We start from the raw sequence: 15,275 nt of genomic DNA, 5'->3' as shown, positions 1-15,275 counted from the left end.
TTATATAAATCTGCTGTGGTGGTGGCCTGTGTTGTGGTTTGGGGTTTTTGTACCTTCGTACCTCTTTCTTGGGGATGGTTTCGTTCTTTCATCAGTACGGTTTTAGATCTCTGGCCAATTTATACATGTGCTTCTGATGCCTGGGAAACAACGTGACGAAATATGAATGTGCATCGAGTACCGTTATTTGTTTCCGTTAAATAAAGGGGAGGTGTCTTAACCTTTAAGTGTGAACACAGAGTAAGTGGGAGGAAATAGGTGACTGGTAACAGTTTGCAAGAAATCAAACATAAAGCATTTGACTGCTTTCTGCATCTGTAACATGGAAACCGGAACAGAGGCTATTTCTGTCCTGGCAAACATGGTCAGCATTGACCTACCTTTTGAAAGTACTGATCAGAGCTTGCAGGCACAGTAGCTGGGTAGAAGAGCCTGCGAAGTAAGGGGACTGTGTGCTCATGATGCCTTGTTTGTGTCAGCAGAGAGTCCTTGAGCAGGCCAGCCGGGTTAATGATTTGAGGATGTTTACCAAGAGATTAGACTTTAACAGAAGAAGATTCTTAAACATGTGTGTGTATAATAAACTCAGTTTACACAGCAATTAAAATCCAAACTTCAATCATTTGTTTCTGTGGGGTTACCTGTGCAGTCGGCTCTGAAGACCTTTGCTGGGCCATAAAATAATTCTTTCCAGGTGCAGTTCAGCTGAAGAGTTCTGATCTCTTACGTGAGGCGGCAATCTAGTTCTGTCTTCGCACGGAGGAATGAAGTGGCTTCTGACAGGAGAACAACAAATAGTTTGTGCTGTCATAGAGTACCTCTCCCTGCACATCCCCATCCACCCTCAGCTGAAGATTAATTTGTCTGTGTGATTGCACAGCTCTGGACACGTGTTTCTGACAGACCTGCCCAGTGGCTCTCTGAGGTACTGCAGGGTGGGTTCAGGGCCACATGCAGCAGCTCTGTGTGAGCCTCCATTTAGGAGCTTCCTGTGAACGAGCAGGGTCCACGCTGCCCGTCAGAGCACAACCTGGCCATCAGCACATGAGGACACTATGAAAAAGCTACAAAAGCCATGAAAAATCCAGTAATTTCCCAAGAGACAAACTCCTTGTCTGACAAAGCACAAATGGTGTGTCCTCAGACCTTAAACTATGCCAGTGTTCACTGAACATCACTTGGCTTCGCATACAGCTGAGCACTCCCGTGTTTCCGCTCCCCCAATACACCCCACTCACCCACCCAGCAAGTCCCCCAGGAAACAGCACAGGACAGTTGTGTACCTCCAGCATGCTCCGGGGCGCAGACAGGCGCTGTGCAGCTCTATTTTTACAAGCTTGTAAGATCACCCTCCCTGACTCTGCATCACAGGCAAATGATCATTCCCATGCAGCGTATTCCCCTCTATTGCGTCCACGTTATCAGATGCAGAGCACGGATCCCACCGTGCTGCACAGAGAATTGGGAGATGACAGGCTAATGTTGCATTCAAGGGCTGCCATATCTACGGCTGCTCAGGACAAGTGAAACAAATTTTTCTCTTGCAAGAAACACAAATCATATCACAAGTCAGGACAGACTTTTTTTTTTCCCCCTCAATGCAGCAGGCAGACCAGGCTGAGTACTGAAAACCTTAAAAAGTTCATTCTAAAAATCCTTATTCCTGGGAAATTGTACATCACCAGCACTCACAGTCCGATGAAGGCTACCAAAGGTGTGCAAAGAAACCAAGGAGAAAGTAGAAGTTTCCTGGGAAAAACTGATAAATGTCCCTGTGCACATGAAATGCCAGTCAAATGCCCCACAGGTGCATGGCTGCCCTAGTGCCAGGTGCTCACCCCCATGACAGGAGCGTGGCAGCCCCTGGCCTTCATCACGCAGAGGTTGGGCCTGACGAGCAAGGCTGGGAACAGGCTGCCCAGCAGCACTTCCACACAGCTGGAGCCACTGGCCCACCCCAGGGCCACCATGTCCTGGGCAATAACTGTGTTAGGGCACGGTAGCGTTGCCGGTCTGCACCCGTGAAGCTGGAGGTGGGCCCAGGGGATTGGAGAGCTGGGGGTTCGGCCTGACAACAGCAAGTGCTGCTGCCGCTGCTGACCTTCCTCCTCGCCCCATGAAACAGGGCTGGGGCACACAGAAGTGAGTGCCAACACAAACCTCTCAGGCAGTCCTCTGTACACATAACTGGGGGGATTACATCACACTCTTAGCCTGGTCCTCCAACAAGTTCCTGCTCATTCAGTCTCCTTTAAGTCACCTTGCCCAATGCCTTGGCACAAAGCACCTCTGTGCGAACCAGGAGAGCCTGGGGGAGTGACCCCCCCTCACAAGCCTGGTTACACACAAGTGAAACAAATGTGTCATTGGATAAGCGCCCCCCTTCCTGACACATTGTCCCCTTACTACCCAGGTGAAAATAGCTGCAACACCACAGACAGTTAACCTTCACCCCAAAAGGGCAGGCATGTTTGTGCACCATAAAATGTTTGGTTTGTATTTTTTTGCCTTTTTTAATCCTTTCGCAAATACCTGGGGGTGAACTGCTGCCAGGTCAGATGCCACCCCTTGGCAACAAGAGGACCTCTGGAAAGCCCCAGCAGTGCTGCAAATCTCCTCCCTCCACACCCACCACAAGAAACCAGAGGAGAAAGATCTCGGAAGCAACTGGAGGAGAAAGATTTTGAGACCTCTCTGTGCCTTTCAGGCAGGGAGGGCAGGGCATGGCCCGAAGGCAGAGTCACCAATAAAAGCCTCCCCGGAGAACTTCTGCCCACTCCCTGTGGAGCGTGACTGCCGCCCATTGGCATCTCCCTGCCGCTAGCCAGCTCCTCCGCTCAACACTCGCCGTGCTCCTCAGCGTCCTGCTCTGGACTCAGATCAACCACAGCTCCCTGCTGTCCGGTGACCGTCCCACGCCAGGACTCGCGCCACGTCCCTGCCTCCCCCTTCAGCTGTGCCTGGTGGGTGCCCAGGAGTGCTCCGGCTCCACGCCTGGGCTGTTTCGCAACGCGGGGCTTCGGACGGACGGACGGCAGCTTCCCTCCAGCCTGCTGCAGCCACGGCTACAGCTCTGCTAAGACCACATGGCCACTTCTGGAAAAGTAAGAACAACACATTTCCCTTCTTCCTTTCCGCGCTGCCCTGCTCTTAGGGAAATGCTCTGCCAAGGGCTCAGCCTGCGCACCTCTACTGTGCCCCCTCTTCCCTCTGACCTTGCTCCTCCAACTCATCCAAACCCCTTTGAATTGCACCAGCTTCTGCTTTCACACAACTGTGCCAGGCAGTGCCCTCCTCTCCTGCTCTGCCCAGCAGCTCAGGAATGAAAATACTGAATCGTACCGCTCTGAAAAAAACCTCCTGCTCAACCCCGCTCTGCGACCCCGCTTTGGCAGGGAAACACCGCTCTTCAGAGGTGCAACCTGGCCGCCACTCATCTCTCGCATCCAAGCTTGTCCCCGGCCATACCCTTTTCAAGCTGCAAGCTGACTTCTGCTGACATCAAACCAGCTTTGGGTTGATCGGCTCAGGGTTTGGGAGATGCCACACACAAATCATCCCTTTGGCAAGGGAAAAAATAACCCAGCTGTCGGCCAGATGGGTTCGGCTCTGTAACCCCTCTTAGGTACCTGCAGCCCAATGTCTTACAAGACCAACAGCAAAGCTTCTAACAGGCATTTCCACCGGTACTGAACGTGCTGTCCTTGTGGCCTGAAGACACAGAAGTGCACGTGTTGCTGCCAAACCTGCCCAGTACACCAGTCTCTGCCCTTCACAGATCTTCCTCCACGTCACCTACCACTTGGAACTCAGGCAGCTGCTCAGGCAGCAAACACGAGAGGGGCCAGAGCTGTCTTCGTCTTCCCCTTAGCACAGACCAGCCAAAGGCCGGGCAGGGCATCATACCAAGTGCTGTTGGGAGGATCCCCCCCTGCAGCAGTGCCTGCAGACTCTCCTGTGCTGCAGCAGCTCAGCCCTGCTGCCCCGGGGTCACCCCCAGAGCCCTGTCCTGCAGACACAAGGCAGGCGGGCTTTCCCAGGTCCACTGTCCCTGGGAAAACACAAGCCTTGCCCTCTACCGACCGGTCACTTCACCTTTGCATTTCACACTAGGCCAGTGTTTACTGAACATCGCTTGACTTCACATACAGCTGAGCACTCCCGCGTTTCTCCTCTCCCACCACATCCCACCCACACAGCAAGTCCCCCAGGAAACAGCACAGCACAGCCGTGTAGCTCCAGCAGTACATGCTCCAGGGTGTGGAGACGCACGCTGTGAGGCTCTACGCTAGGTGATCTCAGGATGACTGTCCCCAACCATGTGCCAAAGGCAAACATGCCCACGCAGAGTAATCCCCTCTGTTGTTTCCAGGTTATCAGATGCAGAGCTGCTGTTGCCTGGGCCGTGGGCAAACCACTCTCTGTTGAGGAGGTGGAGGTTGCACCTCCAAAGGCAGGTGAAGTCCGTATCAAGGTAAACACGCGTGTTTCCCTATTTCTTTTCTGCCTTCTGGGAACTGCTCTTCTTATGGCTATACCTTGAATATACCTGCCAAGAGCCCGTGTCTGCCAATAGGCCTTAACTGTCCAGAGAAGCCCTGTGAAAAGTCCTTCCACAAACCAAGATAAACAGAGGACAGACAATTTCTAAAGCTCATCATCTACTCTCTCCTCTCCAAACAGATTGTGGCCACGGGCATTTGTCGCACAGATGACCACGTTTTGGAAGGCTGCTTTCCTAATGTGGATTTCCCAGTTATCCCAGGCCACGAAGGAGCTGGGATTGTGGAAAGTGTTGGAGAAGGAGTGACCACTGTGAAACCAGGTAAGACGCTGTTATGGTTTAACCTGGCAGGCAGCTAACCACCACACAGCCACTTGCTCACTTCCCCCTCCCCAGCAGGATGGGGGAGAGAATTGGGAAAAAAAAAGTAAAATCCATGGGTTGAGATAAACTCAGCTTAATAGGACAGAGAAGGAAGGGGAAAGAAAAAAAAAACCAACATAGAATGAGAATATGCAAATCAAGTGATGCACAATGCAATTGCTCACCACCCGCCAAACGATGCCCAACCAGTTCCCGAGCAATGGCCCCAGCCAGGTTTCCCCCAGTTTATATACTGAGCATGATGTCATATGGTGTGGAATATCCCTCCAGACAGTCTGGATCAGCTGTCCTGGCTGTGTCCCCTCCCAACCTCCTGTGCCCCTCCAGCCTTCTCGCTGTCAGGGCACAGGGCACAGGTATCTGGTAAGTATCTGGTAACTCTGCCTAGCAACAATGGAAACATCAGTGTGTTACCAACATTATCTCATACTAAATCCAAAACACAGCACTGTACCAGCTACTAGGAAGAGAATTAACTCTATCCCAGCCGAAACCTGGACTGACACACACACACACAAAGACGTGCTGAGGAATCAGCTCTCAAAGCAGATGGGGCTGCCCAGAGCTCAGAAATTCCCCCTTGCTCCTGCAGCAGGGGCTCAAAATCTGAGTGAGCGCACACTCATTGCACTGGACTGTCACATACATGTTCCTGGTCTACTCCCCGTGCACACGAGTGGGGCTCTGAACATTCCTCACTGACAGAGAAAGCGGAGGGTTCGTGGTAGGGTGCTGCCATCGGAAGGCTCAGCAGCAGCGTTCCAACAGGCACCACCACCCTCAGGGCCTGCTTGAGCGAGAGGTACCTGACAGGGATCTGCTTTGTTGCAGGAGACAAAGTCATCCCAATTCCCCTGCCTCACTGTGGGGAATGCAGCTTCTGCCTGAATCCTGAATCCAACTACTGCCTGAAGTCCCAGTGAGTTTGCTTCGCCCTCCCCTACACCTACATGGGGTTGGCTGTCTCTCAGCAAGTCTGACACCCCCATGGGTGCTTTACTTGTTGAAAAACAAATGCTTGTGCCTCCCAACAGCTTCTCTGAATCACAAAACCTGCTGCCTGACAAGACCAGCCGCTTCACTTGCAAAGGGAAACAGATCCACCATTTCCTGTGGGTCAGCACCTTTGCAGAATACACTGTGATCCCAGAGTATGCCGTTGCCAAGATAGATGCTGCTGCACCTCTGGACAAAGTCTGTTTGCTCGGCTGTGGGTTTTCCACAGGCTATGGGGCTGCCATCAACACTGCCAAGGTTGGTATTCAGGCGTGTTGAGCACAAGCACCCCACGGCCACCCTCACGTCCTCACCAACCCTGCACAGCAGAAACCTCCCGTTCATGCTGGAGACTCACAGGGCCCCATGTTGTGCAGGTAAAACCAGGCACCACCTGCGCTGTCTTTGGCCTTGGAGGAGTTGGCCTCTCTGTTGTCATGGGCTGCAAGGCGGCCGGAGCTTCCCGCATCATTGCCGTTGACATCAACAAGGACAAGTTTGCCAAGGCCAAGGAGCTGGGAGCCACCGACTGCATCAATCCTCGAGACTTCAAGAAGCCCATCCAGGAGGTGCTCACTGAGATGACCGGCCATGGCGTGGACTATTCCTTTGAGGTCATCGGGCAAGCGGATACCATGGTAGGTGGCATTTCAGCACACGTCCTCCCTCCCAGCTCTTTCACAGCCTCCCATTATGGCAAAATTCACCCTGGCGGGAAGTTCCTTGCCTGCTGCCTGCACTGCTGGGCACATCTTTGCTCAGAAAGGTAGTCTATAGGCTGTGGCAGAAAATGACGTACAAGTCTCAAAACAGGCACTGAGCTCTCCATGCCTGCTGCACAAAGGAGTAGGTGTTTTCAGATTACCAGGGAGGGGAGATGACCGTGCAGAAAGAACGCTTTTCTGACAAACTTATCAGCACGTTCTCTAATTCGCCTGTCTGTCCCATCAGATTGCTGCCCTGGCTTCCTGCAATATGAGCACTGGTGTCTGCGTGATGGTTGGGGTAGCAGTTTCTGGTTCAGTGATTCCCATCGATCCTGTGCTTCTGCTGTGTGGGCGTACATGGAAAGGAACTGTGCTTGGAGGTATGAAACTTCGGAAAACATTTTAGATAGACATTTCAGCCTTCTCCTTTCATGGTAATTTCCAAATCATAGAATCACAGAATGGTTTGAGTTGGAAGGGACCTTTGAAGATCATCCAGTCAAACCCTTCTGCTGTGCGCAGGGACATCTTGCACTTGAGAACGTTGATCAAAGCCTTATCCAACCTGACCTTGTATACTTCCAGTGATGGCACATCCACAACCTCTCTGGGCAACCTGCTCCAGTGTCTCACCACCCTCATTGAAAAAAACCTCCTCCTTGTGGTCAATCCAAATGTACCCTATTTCAGTTTATAAACATGACCCCTTGTCCTGTCGCTACAGGCCTTCGTAAAAAGTCTCTCTCCATCTTTCTTATAAGTCCCCTTTAACTATTGAAAGGCCGCTGTAAGGTCTCCCCAGAGCATTCTCTTCTCCACAGGCTGAACAACCCCAACTCTCTCAGCCTTTCTTCATTGGAGAGGTGTCAGACCTTTGATAATTTTCGTGGCCCTCCTCTGGACCCACTCTAAGACATCCATGTCTTTCTTGTGTTGGGGGCCCCAGAGATGGACACAGTACTCCAGGTGGGGTCTAACAAGAGTGGAGTAGAAGGGAGGAATCACCTCCTTCAACCCGCTGGTCATGGTTCTTTTTACGCAGGCCAGGACATGATTGGCTTTCAGGTCTGCAAGTGCACATTGCCGGCTCACATCCAATTTTTCACCCACCAGTATTCCCAAGTCCTCTGCAGGGCTGCTCCCAATCCATTCGTCTTCCACTCAATATTGATACTGGGGATTTCCCCAATCCATGTGCCGGACCTTGCATTTGGCTTTGTTGAACTTCATGAGGTTCCTATGGGCCCACTCCTCAAGCCTGCCAAGGTCCCTCTGAATGGCATGCCTTCCCTCAACTATACCACTCAGCTCAGTGTCATCTGCAAACTTGCTAAGGGTGCACTCAATCCCACTGTCTATGTCACTGATGAAGATATTAAACAGTATTTGTCCCAGTACAGAACCCTGAGGAACACCACTCATTACTGGTTTCCTCTTGGACATTGAGTCATTGAACTCTTTGGATGAGGCCATCCAGCCAATTCGTTATCCACTTGTCCACCCGTCAAACCTGTATCTCTCCAAATTAGCAGCAAGAAGGTTGTGGGGGACTGAATCAAAGGCCTTACAGAAGTCCATGTGGATGACATCTATAGCTCTCCCCTTGTCCACTGATACACTCACTCCATCGTAGAAGGCTGCTAGGTTAGTCAGACATGATTTGCCCTTGGTGCACCATGTCACCTCTCTGTCTTCCATACGTTTCAACATATCTTAGAGGAGGATCTGTTCCATGATCTTACCAGGCGTGGACGTGAGGTTTACTGGTCAGTAGTTGCCAGTGTCCTTCTTTCACCCTTTTTAAAAACAGGTGTCATGTTTCCCTTTCACCAGTCACTGGGGGATTTGCCTGACTGCCACAACTTTTCAAATGTGATGGAGAGTGACACGGCAACATCAGCCAATTCTCAGGACTGTAGGAGGCATCTTGTCAGGTCCCATGGACTTATGTATGTTCAGGTTCCTGAGGCAGTCTTGAACCTGATCTTCACTTCTGATGAGAGGGACTTCACTCCCACAGTCCCTTCCCACTTGAGAGATGTGCGAAGAGAGATTACCGTTGAAAACTGATGCAAAAAAACTGTTGAGTACCTCAGCCTTCTCCATGTCACTTGCCACTAGTGTGTCTGTGGAACAGGTATGCTTCAGTGCATGTAAATAACTCTCCCCTTGAAAATTAATTTTGCCATCTGAGCAACATCCTCTGCTGTAGGATAAAAGACACTTTTCCTCAGAGTCATTATTCACTAACCACTTGGTCACCAAGAATATTTCAAGCTTGGCAATGTCCCAGAAACCCTCTTTGAGAGGGCTTTCCAGAAAAAAGGGAGTGGTGCATTTCCACTGTATATATAGGCATGAAATGTGCTAATAAACCTGTAACTGTTTCATACAGTTCAACAGACACAACTGTCTATGCTAACTGAAGACTAAAACAGGGACAAAATCACTCTCCTCCTCCCAAGGAGAGGAAAATTTCTCACAAGATAATGGCACCGTACTGGTCGCTCACTCAGTCCTGACCCTACAGTATGTGTAGGAAGATCGTAAATGTCACATGAAGGAAACTCCTTGTACTCCCACTAACACCTTCCTCTTGCACCTTGCTCTCTCCTTCCACTATAAGACTCTTCTTCCCTCTCCCACTCTCTTGCTTTCTCTCACCCCTGACCCTCCATCACACACATAACTGCTACCTGAACTTTCAGGGGTGGCCACTCTCATACACACTCCCCTCAGGCCGAGGCAACTGATCTCACCTTGCGTTTCACTACAATGTAAGTGCTTCTGACTTTTGCCAGAGGAGGAGCAGATGCACCTCAGAAATCTTCTCATGCCCTCCAGCTATACTCCCAGCCCAAACAAGGGACCCTCTCACATTTTTAGCCTCATCCTATTAATTTTGATGCATTCCAAGAAGTAGCTACCACGCTTTACAAGAGCACAGCCTGAAATATATTTCACAGGTCAGCACAGCCTGGCAGAGGGGACAGGCCCCTGGTCAGCTCTAATATTCTGCTCAGAGGAGAGCTGCTACACTGTCGGCACCAGCAAACTCCACAAACATTACCTTACCAAAACAACATTTCTCTGATTATTCACTGCGGGTGATTTCTCCCATTTCTAGGTTGGAAGATGAGAGATTCTATCCCCAAATTAGTTTCCAGCTATTTGGAGAAGAAATTCAACTCAGACTTACTGATCACACACACGCTGCCGATCGCTAAAGTAAATGAAGGATTTGAGTTGTTACGTGCGGGAAAAAGGTGAGACCCTGATTATCGGGAGAGAGGTACAGCAGACACCACCTCCACCTAAAATTCAAACAGCCCAAATACTCTGGCAGGCAGAGACATTATGCAACACTGCCTTCTCAAAAAGCATTTGAGCCTTTTGAGGAAGCAGGGACCAGAGCTGTCTGTCGGGAGAATCCACCTGGAGCGAAGAGCCCACGCTCAGCCCAGGGAACGCTCCTGCTCACGGTTCAGCTCAGCAGAGATCCCGCCGCCCCTGTGCTGCACTGGAGCCAGCACAGGCCCTCAGACACCCCATCTCATGTAACTGAAAGCACTGCACAGGCAATGGAGGACGAGGAGTTAGGGGCATCCTTGGTGACAACAGCATAAAAGCCAAAGGAAGGAAGAATGTTTCCTACAGTGACAGCACGAGAACTTTGGGGAGGGACAAGGTGACTCAGCTCCTGAGGGGTTCCCTTCAGCAGGGTTTTGAAGGCTGCCCCATTGCTGCACATCTCATGCAGCTGCGGTAGGAAGAGGCTGGATGAGAAAGAAGGTGGCCGGTCCTCAGGCACATCTGCCTGCCCCGCTGCCTGCTCCTGAACCGCAGCACCTGTAACTCCTCCCTTCCTTCCCACTTTTCAGTATTCGCAGTGTCCTGCTCTTCTGAAGGACACAGCCATGGGAGGCCGAGTGGAGGGACCAGCACAGCAGATGCTCTCCTGGCACAGGCCCTTCTCGCCCAGCACCTCTCTTTGTGTGGCACAAGGAGATGAGAACAAGGAACTTGCCGATGTCTATGTCGGTGCCACTGGCAGCGCTCCTGCGCCCGGCTGAGACCCCAAAGGACGCCTTGCCTGAGACAATGCTTTGACCAATAAAGGGTTTCACTCAAACTCGTCCCATGCAGTGCGTTCAATCAACAGAGGTCCGGTGGGGCAGGAGGAACTCTTCCTCATACCGCGGGCCCCTCCACCACAGCCCTTGTCTCAGCAGCAAGGAAATTCCTTTGCTCCTTCCACTGCTGCTGCTTCTCACCCCCATGACAGGAGTGTGGCAGCCCCTGACCTTCATCACGCAGAGGTTGGGCCTGACCAGCAAGGCTGGGAACAGCCTGCCCAGCAGCACTTCCGTGTGGCTGGAGCCACTGGTGCACCACAGGGCCACCAAGTGCCAAAACAAACCTCTCAGGCAGTCCTATGTACACATAACTGGGGGGGTTACGTCACACTCTTAGCCTGGTTCTCCAACAAGGTACCGCTCATCCAATCTCCCGTAAGTCACCTTGCCCGATGCCTTGGCAGAAAGCACCTCTGTGCGAACCAGGAGAGCCTGGGGGAGTGAACCCCCCTCACAAACCTGGTTACACACAAGTGAAACAAATGTGTCCTTGGAACAGTCCCCCTTCCTGATACATTATCCCCTTACTACCCAGGTGAAAATACCTGCAACACTACAGAGAGTTAACCTTCACCGAAAAAGGGCAGGCATGTTTGTGCACCATAAAATGTTTGCTACGTGTTTTTTTCTTTTTTTAATTTTTAAGACTTTCACAAAAACCTTGGAGGGAACAAAGACACATCCACACCACACTGTGTTAACTGTGACTGTGCAGCACGCACCTCATTTTTTGACTGTCCTTATTTTAGATGTGCTGTAAACATTAGTTTTAGATTTTAGTGTAACAAACAGGGGAAAGTGGTGAGGACAGAGACACCATCAGCTTTGCTAAAATACTGACAGTCAACCTGAAAACAGAGGCATGTTGCAGCTGACCATCTTTGCTAAGTGAAACACTTCAGTGTTTCAGACCAGAATAAGCTGTTCCATTCAGAGATTACCCTTAGAGCCATTTGTAACTGGAAAGATGTGTCTAAGCCCCCCTCCAAGGACTTCCCAGGCTATATTGGGTGATTAATTGCCAGGAGCCCCCGGCTTCATGAGTGAAGGCCTTGCAGTCTTGCATGAGTTTTGTTCTCTGCATCTGCAGCGAGGTTTGCACCTCTGCTCCGTCATTTTGCTGCAAGCTGGGGCTGGGGGCGGGGGCAGGAGCAGGGAGGGAGACCCTGGTTAACAGCAACGGCCTAGATTTTCAGAGAAAACAGCAGTGTTTTGCTGATGTTAGCCCAGAGGCTCTTTTGCAGTCACTAACTTGTCATTTTACATTGCAGTATTCGCAGCGTACTGGTGTTTTAGGATTCCCAGTTGTTAAGCAGCAGATGGCTCAGCACCAGCGCAAACTTCATTGTCCTCCAATACTACTGATATGAAATACAAACCAAGACATTTCTGAAAGGTCTACCACCACCGCTCTTGAATTAAAGGATCAAGCACAAAGCCCAGACTTCAAGCACAGCGTTTATAAGTGAAACAATGTTTTTCCTCCTACCTCTTTCTCCTGATTCTTGCTTTAAATCCTCCGTATTGTGCTGCCGTTTTCTTTTAATAGCCAATTATGAATTACAGGACTTGCTGCTGTCACAGCTGTTGAGAAAGGTTTGGATTTTTTAAAATGGCTTTTAATAGGCAATCTTTTAATAAAAGAAAATAGAAGGAAACTGTTTCTTTGGGCCTTCATAACACTGCAAGCTTAAGGGGTTTGTGCATGCAGCTCAGCTCAGTAAAACCTAGGCCAGAACTACATATCCCACCTGAATGGTTTTGGCATTCCGCTACCTGATAGGCAAGGAGATTGCTGCAGAGATTAAAATTTAAGGTGACCATGTGTTTGAATTAATAATTTCAGTAAATGATATTTAAGTAAATCATAGACTTCGGTACTGCAGAATGTCTCACCACTGGATATTTTATCTCATTAACCCTTCCAAGCATTTTATATAAATCTGCTGTGGTGGTGGCCTGTGTTGTGGTTTGGGGTTTTTGTACCTTCGTACCTCTTTCTTGGGGATGGTTTCGTTCTTTCATCAGTACGGTTTTAGATCTCTGGCCAATTTATACATGTGCTTCTGATGCCTGGGAAACAACGTGACGAAATATGAATGTGCATCGAGTACCGTTATTTGTTTCCGTTAAATAAAGGGGAGGTGTCTTAACCTTTAAGTGTGAACACAGAGTAAGTGGGAGGAAATAGGTGACTGGTAACAGTTTGCAAGAAATCAAACATAAAGCATTTGACTGCTTTCTGCATCTGTAACATGGAAACCGGAACAGAGGCTATTTCTGTCCTGGCAAACATGGTCAGCATTGACCTACCTTTTGAAAGTACTGATCAGAGCTTGCAGGCACAGTAGCTGGGTAGAAGAGCCTGCGAAGTAAGGGGACTGTGTGCTCATGATGCCTTGTTTGTGTCAGCAGAGAGTCCTTGAGCAGGCCAGCCGGGTTAATGATTTGAGGATGTTTACCAAGAGATTAGACTTTAACAGAAGAAGATTCTTAAACATGTGTGTGTATAATAAACTCAGTTTACACAGCAATTAAAATCCAAACTTCAATCATTTGTTTCTGTGGGGTTACCTGTGCAGTCGGCTCTGAAGACCTTTGCTGGGCCATAAAATAATTCTTTCCAGGTGCAGTTCAGCTGAAGAGTTCTGATCTCTTACGTGAGGCGGCAATCTAGTTCTGTCTTCGCACGGAGGAATGAAGTGGCTTCTGACAGGAGAACAACAAATAGTTTGTGCTGTCATAGAGTACCTCTCCCTGCACATCCCCATCCACCCTCAGCTGAAGATTAATTTGTCTGTGTGATTGCACAGCTCTGGACCCGTGTTTCTGACAGACCTGCCCAGTGGCTCTCTGAGGTACTGCAGGGTGGGTTCAGGGCCACATGCAGCAGCTCTGTGTGAGCCTCCATTTAGGAGCTTCCTGTGAACGAGCAGGGTCCACGCTGCCCGTCAGAGCACAACCTGGCCATCAGCACATGAGGACACTATGAAAAAGCTACAAAAGCCATGAAAAATCCAGTAATTTCCCAAGAGACAAACTCCTTGTCTGACAAAGCACAAATGGTGTGTCCTCAGACCTTAAACTATGCCAGTGTTCACTGAACATCACTTGGCTTCGCATACAGCTGAGCACTCCCGTGTTTCCACTCCCCCAATACACCCCACTCACCCACCCAGCAAGTCCCCCAGGAAACAGCACAGGACAGTTGTGTACCTCCAGCATGCTCCGGGGCGCAGACAGGCGCTGTGCAGCTCTATTTTTACAAGCTTGTAAGATCACCCTCCCTGACTCTGCATCACAGGCAAATGATCATTCCCATGCAGCGTATTCCCCTCTATTGCGTCCACGTTATCAGATGCAGAGCACGGATCCCACCGTGCTGCACAGAGAATTGGGAGATGACAGGCTAATGTTGCATTCAAGGGCTGCCATATCTACGGCTGCTCAGGACAAGTGAAACAAATTTTTCTCTTGCAAGAAACACAAATCATATCACAAGTCAGGACAGACTTTTTTTTTTCCCCCTCAATGCAGCAGGCAGACCAGGCTGAGTACTGAAAACCTTAAAAAGTTCATTCTAAAAATCCTTATTCCTGGGAAATTGTACATCACCAGCACTCACAGTCCGATGAAGGCTACCAAAGGTGTGCAAAGAAACCAAGGAGAAAGTAGAAGTTTCCTGGGAAAAACTGATAAATGTCCCTGTGCACATGAAATGCCAGTCAAATGCCCCACAGGTGCATGGCTGCCCTAGTGCCAGGTGCTCACCCCCATGACAGGAGCGTGGCAGCCCCTGGCCTTCATCACGCAGAGGTTGGGCCTGACGAGCAAGGCTGGGAACAGGCTGCCCAGCAGCACTTCCACACAGCTGGAGCCACTGGCCCACCCCAGGGCCACCATGTCCTGGGCAATAACTGTGTTAGGGCACGGTAGCGTTGCCGGTCTGCACCCGTGAAGCTGGAGGTGGGCCCAGGGGATTGGAGAGCTGGGGGTTCGGCCTGACAACAGCAAGTGCTGCTGCCGCTGCTGACCTTCCTCCTCGCCCCATGAAACAGGGCTGGGGCACACAGAAGTGAGTGCCAACACAAACCTCTCAGGCAGTCCTCTGTACACATAACTGGGGGGATTACATCACACTCTTAGCCTGGTCCTCCAACAAGTTCCTGCTCATTCAGTCTCCTTTAAGTCACCTTGCCCAATGCCTTGGCACAAAGCACCTCTGTGCGAACCAGGAGAGCCTGGGGGAGTGACCCCCCCTCACAAGCCTGGTTACACACAAGTGAAACAAATGTGTCATTGGATAAGCGCCCCCCTTCCTGACACATTGTCCCCTTACTACCCAGGTGAAAATAGCTGCAACACCACAGACAGTTAACCTTCACCCCAAAAGGGCAGGCATGTTTGTGCACCATAAAATGTTTGGTTTGTATTTTTTTGCCTTTTTTAATCCTTTCGCAAATACCTGGGGGTGAACTGCTGCCAGGTCAGATGCCACCCCTTGGCAACAAGAGGACCTCTGGAAAGCCCCAGCAGTGCTGCAAATCT

The 15,275-nt window shown here is 50.3% G+C and overlaps 1 protein-coding gene and 1 long non-coding RNA gene across 4 annotated transcripts in view; one reads left to right on the top strand and one right to left on the bottom strand.

Annotated features, from left to right (window-relative positions):
- Positions 1 to 15,275, bottom strand: part of LOC141942807 (uncharacterized) — a 52,914-nt gene that overhangs the window by 429 nt on the left and 37,210 nt on the right. The window contains exons 5-7 of the long non-coding RNA XR_012628748.1: positions 13,302 to 13,436; positions 12,217 to 12,311; positions 642 to 776 (exon numbers count right to left, since the gene is read on the bottom strand). This is a non-coding gene — a long non-coding RNA (uncharacterized LOC141942807). The remainder of the gene's footprint in view (positions 1 to 641; positions 777 to 12,216; positions 12,312 to 13,301; positions 13,437 to 15,275) is intronic.
- Positions 2,658 to 12,385, top strand: LOC141942804 (alcohol dehydrogenase 1). 3 transcript variants are annotated; one of them, XM_074866801.1, is made up of 9 exons: positions 2,658 to 3,104; positions 4,373 to 4,474; positions 4,684 to 4,825; positions 5,720 to 5,807; positions 5,923 to 6,142; positions 6,262 to 6,522; positions 6,836 to 6,971; positions 9,719 to 9,857; positions 11,999 to 12,385. In XM_074866801.1, exons 1-9 carry the CDS (start codon positions 3,087 to 3,089, stop codon positions 12,021 to 12,023), a joined length of 1,131 nt encoding a protein of 376 aa, XP_074722902.1. In that variant the 5' UTR covers positions 2,658 to 3,086; the 3' UTR covers positions 12,024 to 12,385. The 3 variants fall into 3 exon arrangements, with proteins under 3 accessions (XP_074722902.1, XP_074722901.1, XP_074722903.1); XM_074866800.1 differs by lacking the exon at positions 11,999 to 12,385 and adding an exon at positions 10,473 to 10,723 and having other exon boundaries at positions 2,660 to 3,104; XM_074866802.1 differs by lacking the exons at positions 4,373 to 4,474; positions 11,999 to 12,385 and adding an exon at positions 10,473 to 10,723 and having other exon boundaries at positions 2,661 to 3,104.

This window comes from Strix uralensis, chromosome 4 (genome assembly GCF_047716275.1).
Source record: "Strix uralensis isolate ZFMK-TIS-50842 chromosome 4, bStrUra1, whole genome shotgun sequence".
Taxonomy (NCBI): domain Eukaryota; kingdom Metazoa; phylum Chordata; class Aves; order Strigiformes; family Strigidae; genus Strix; species Strix uralensis.
The sequence above is the reverse complement of the archived record's forward strand: the minus strand, read 5'-3'. Positions and strand labels throughout refer to the sequence as shown.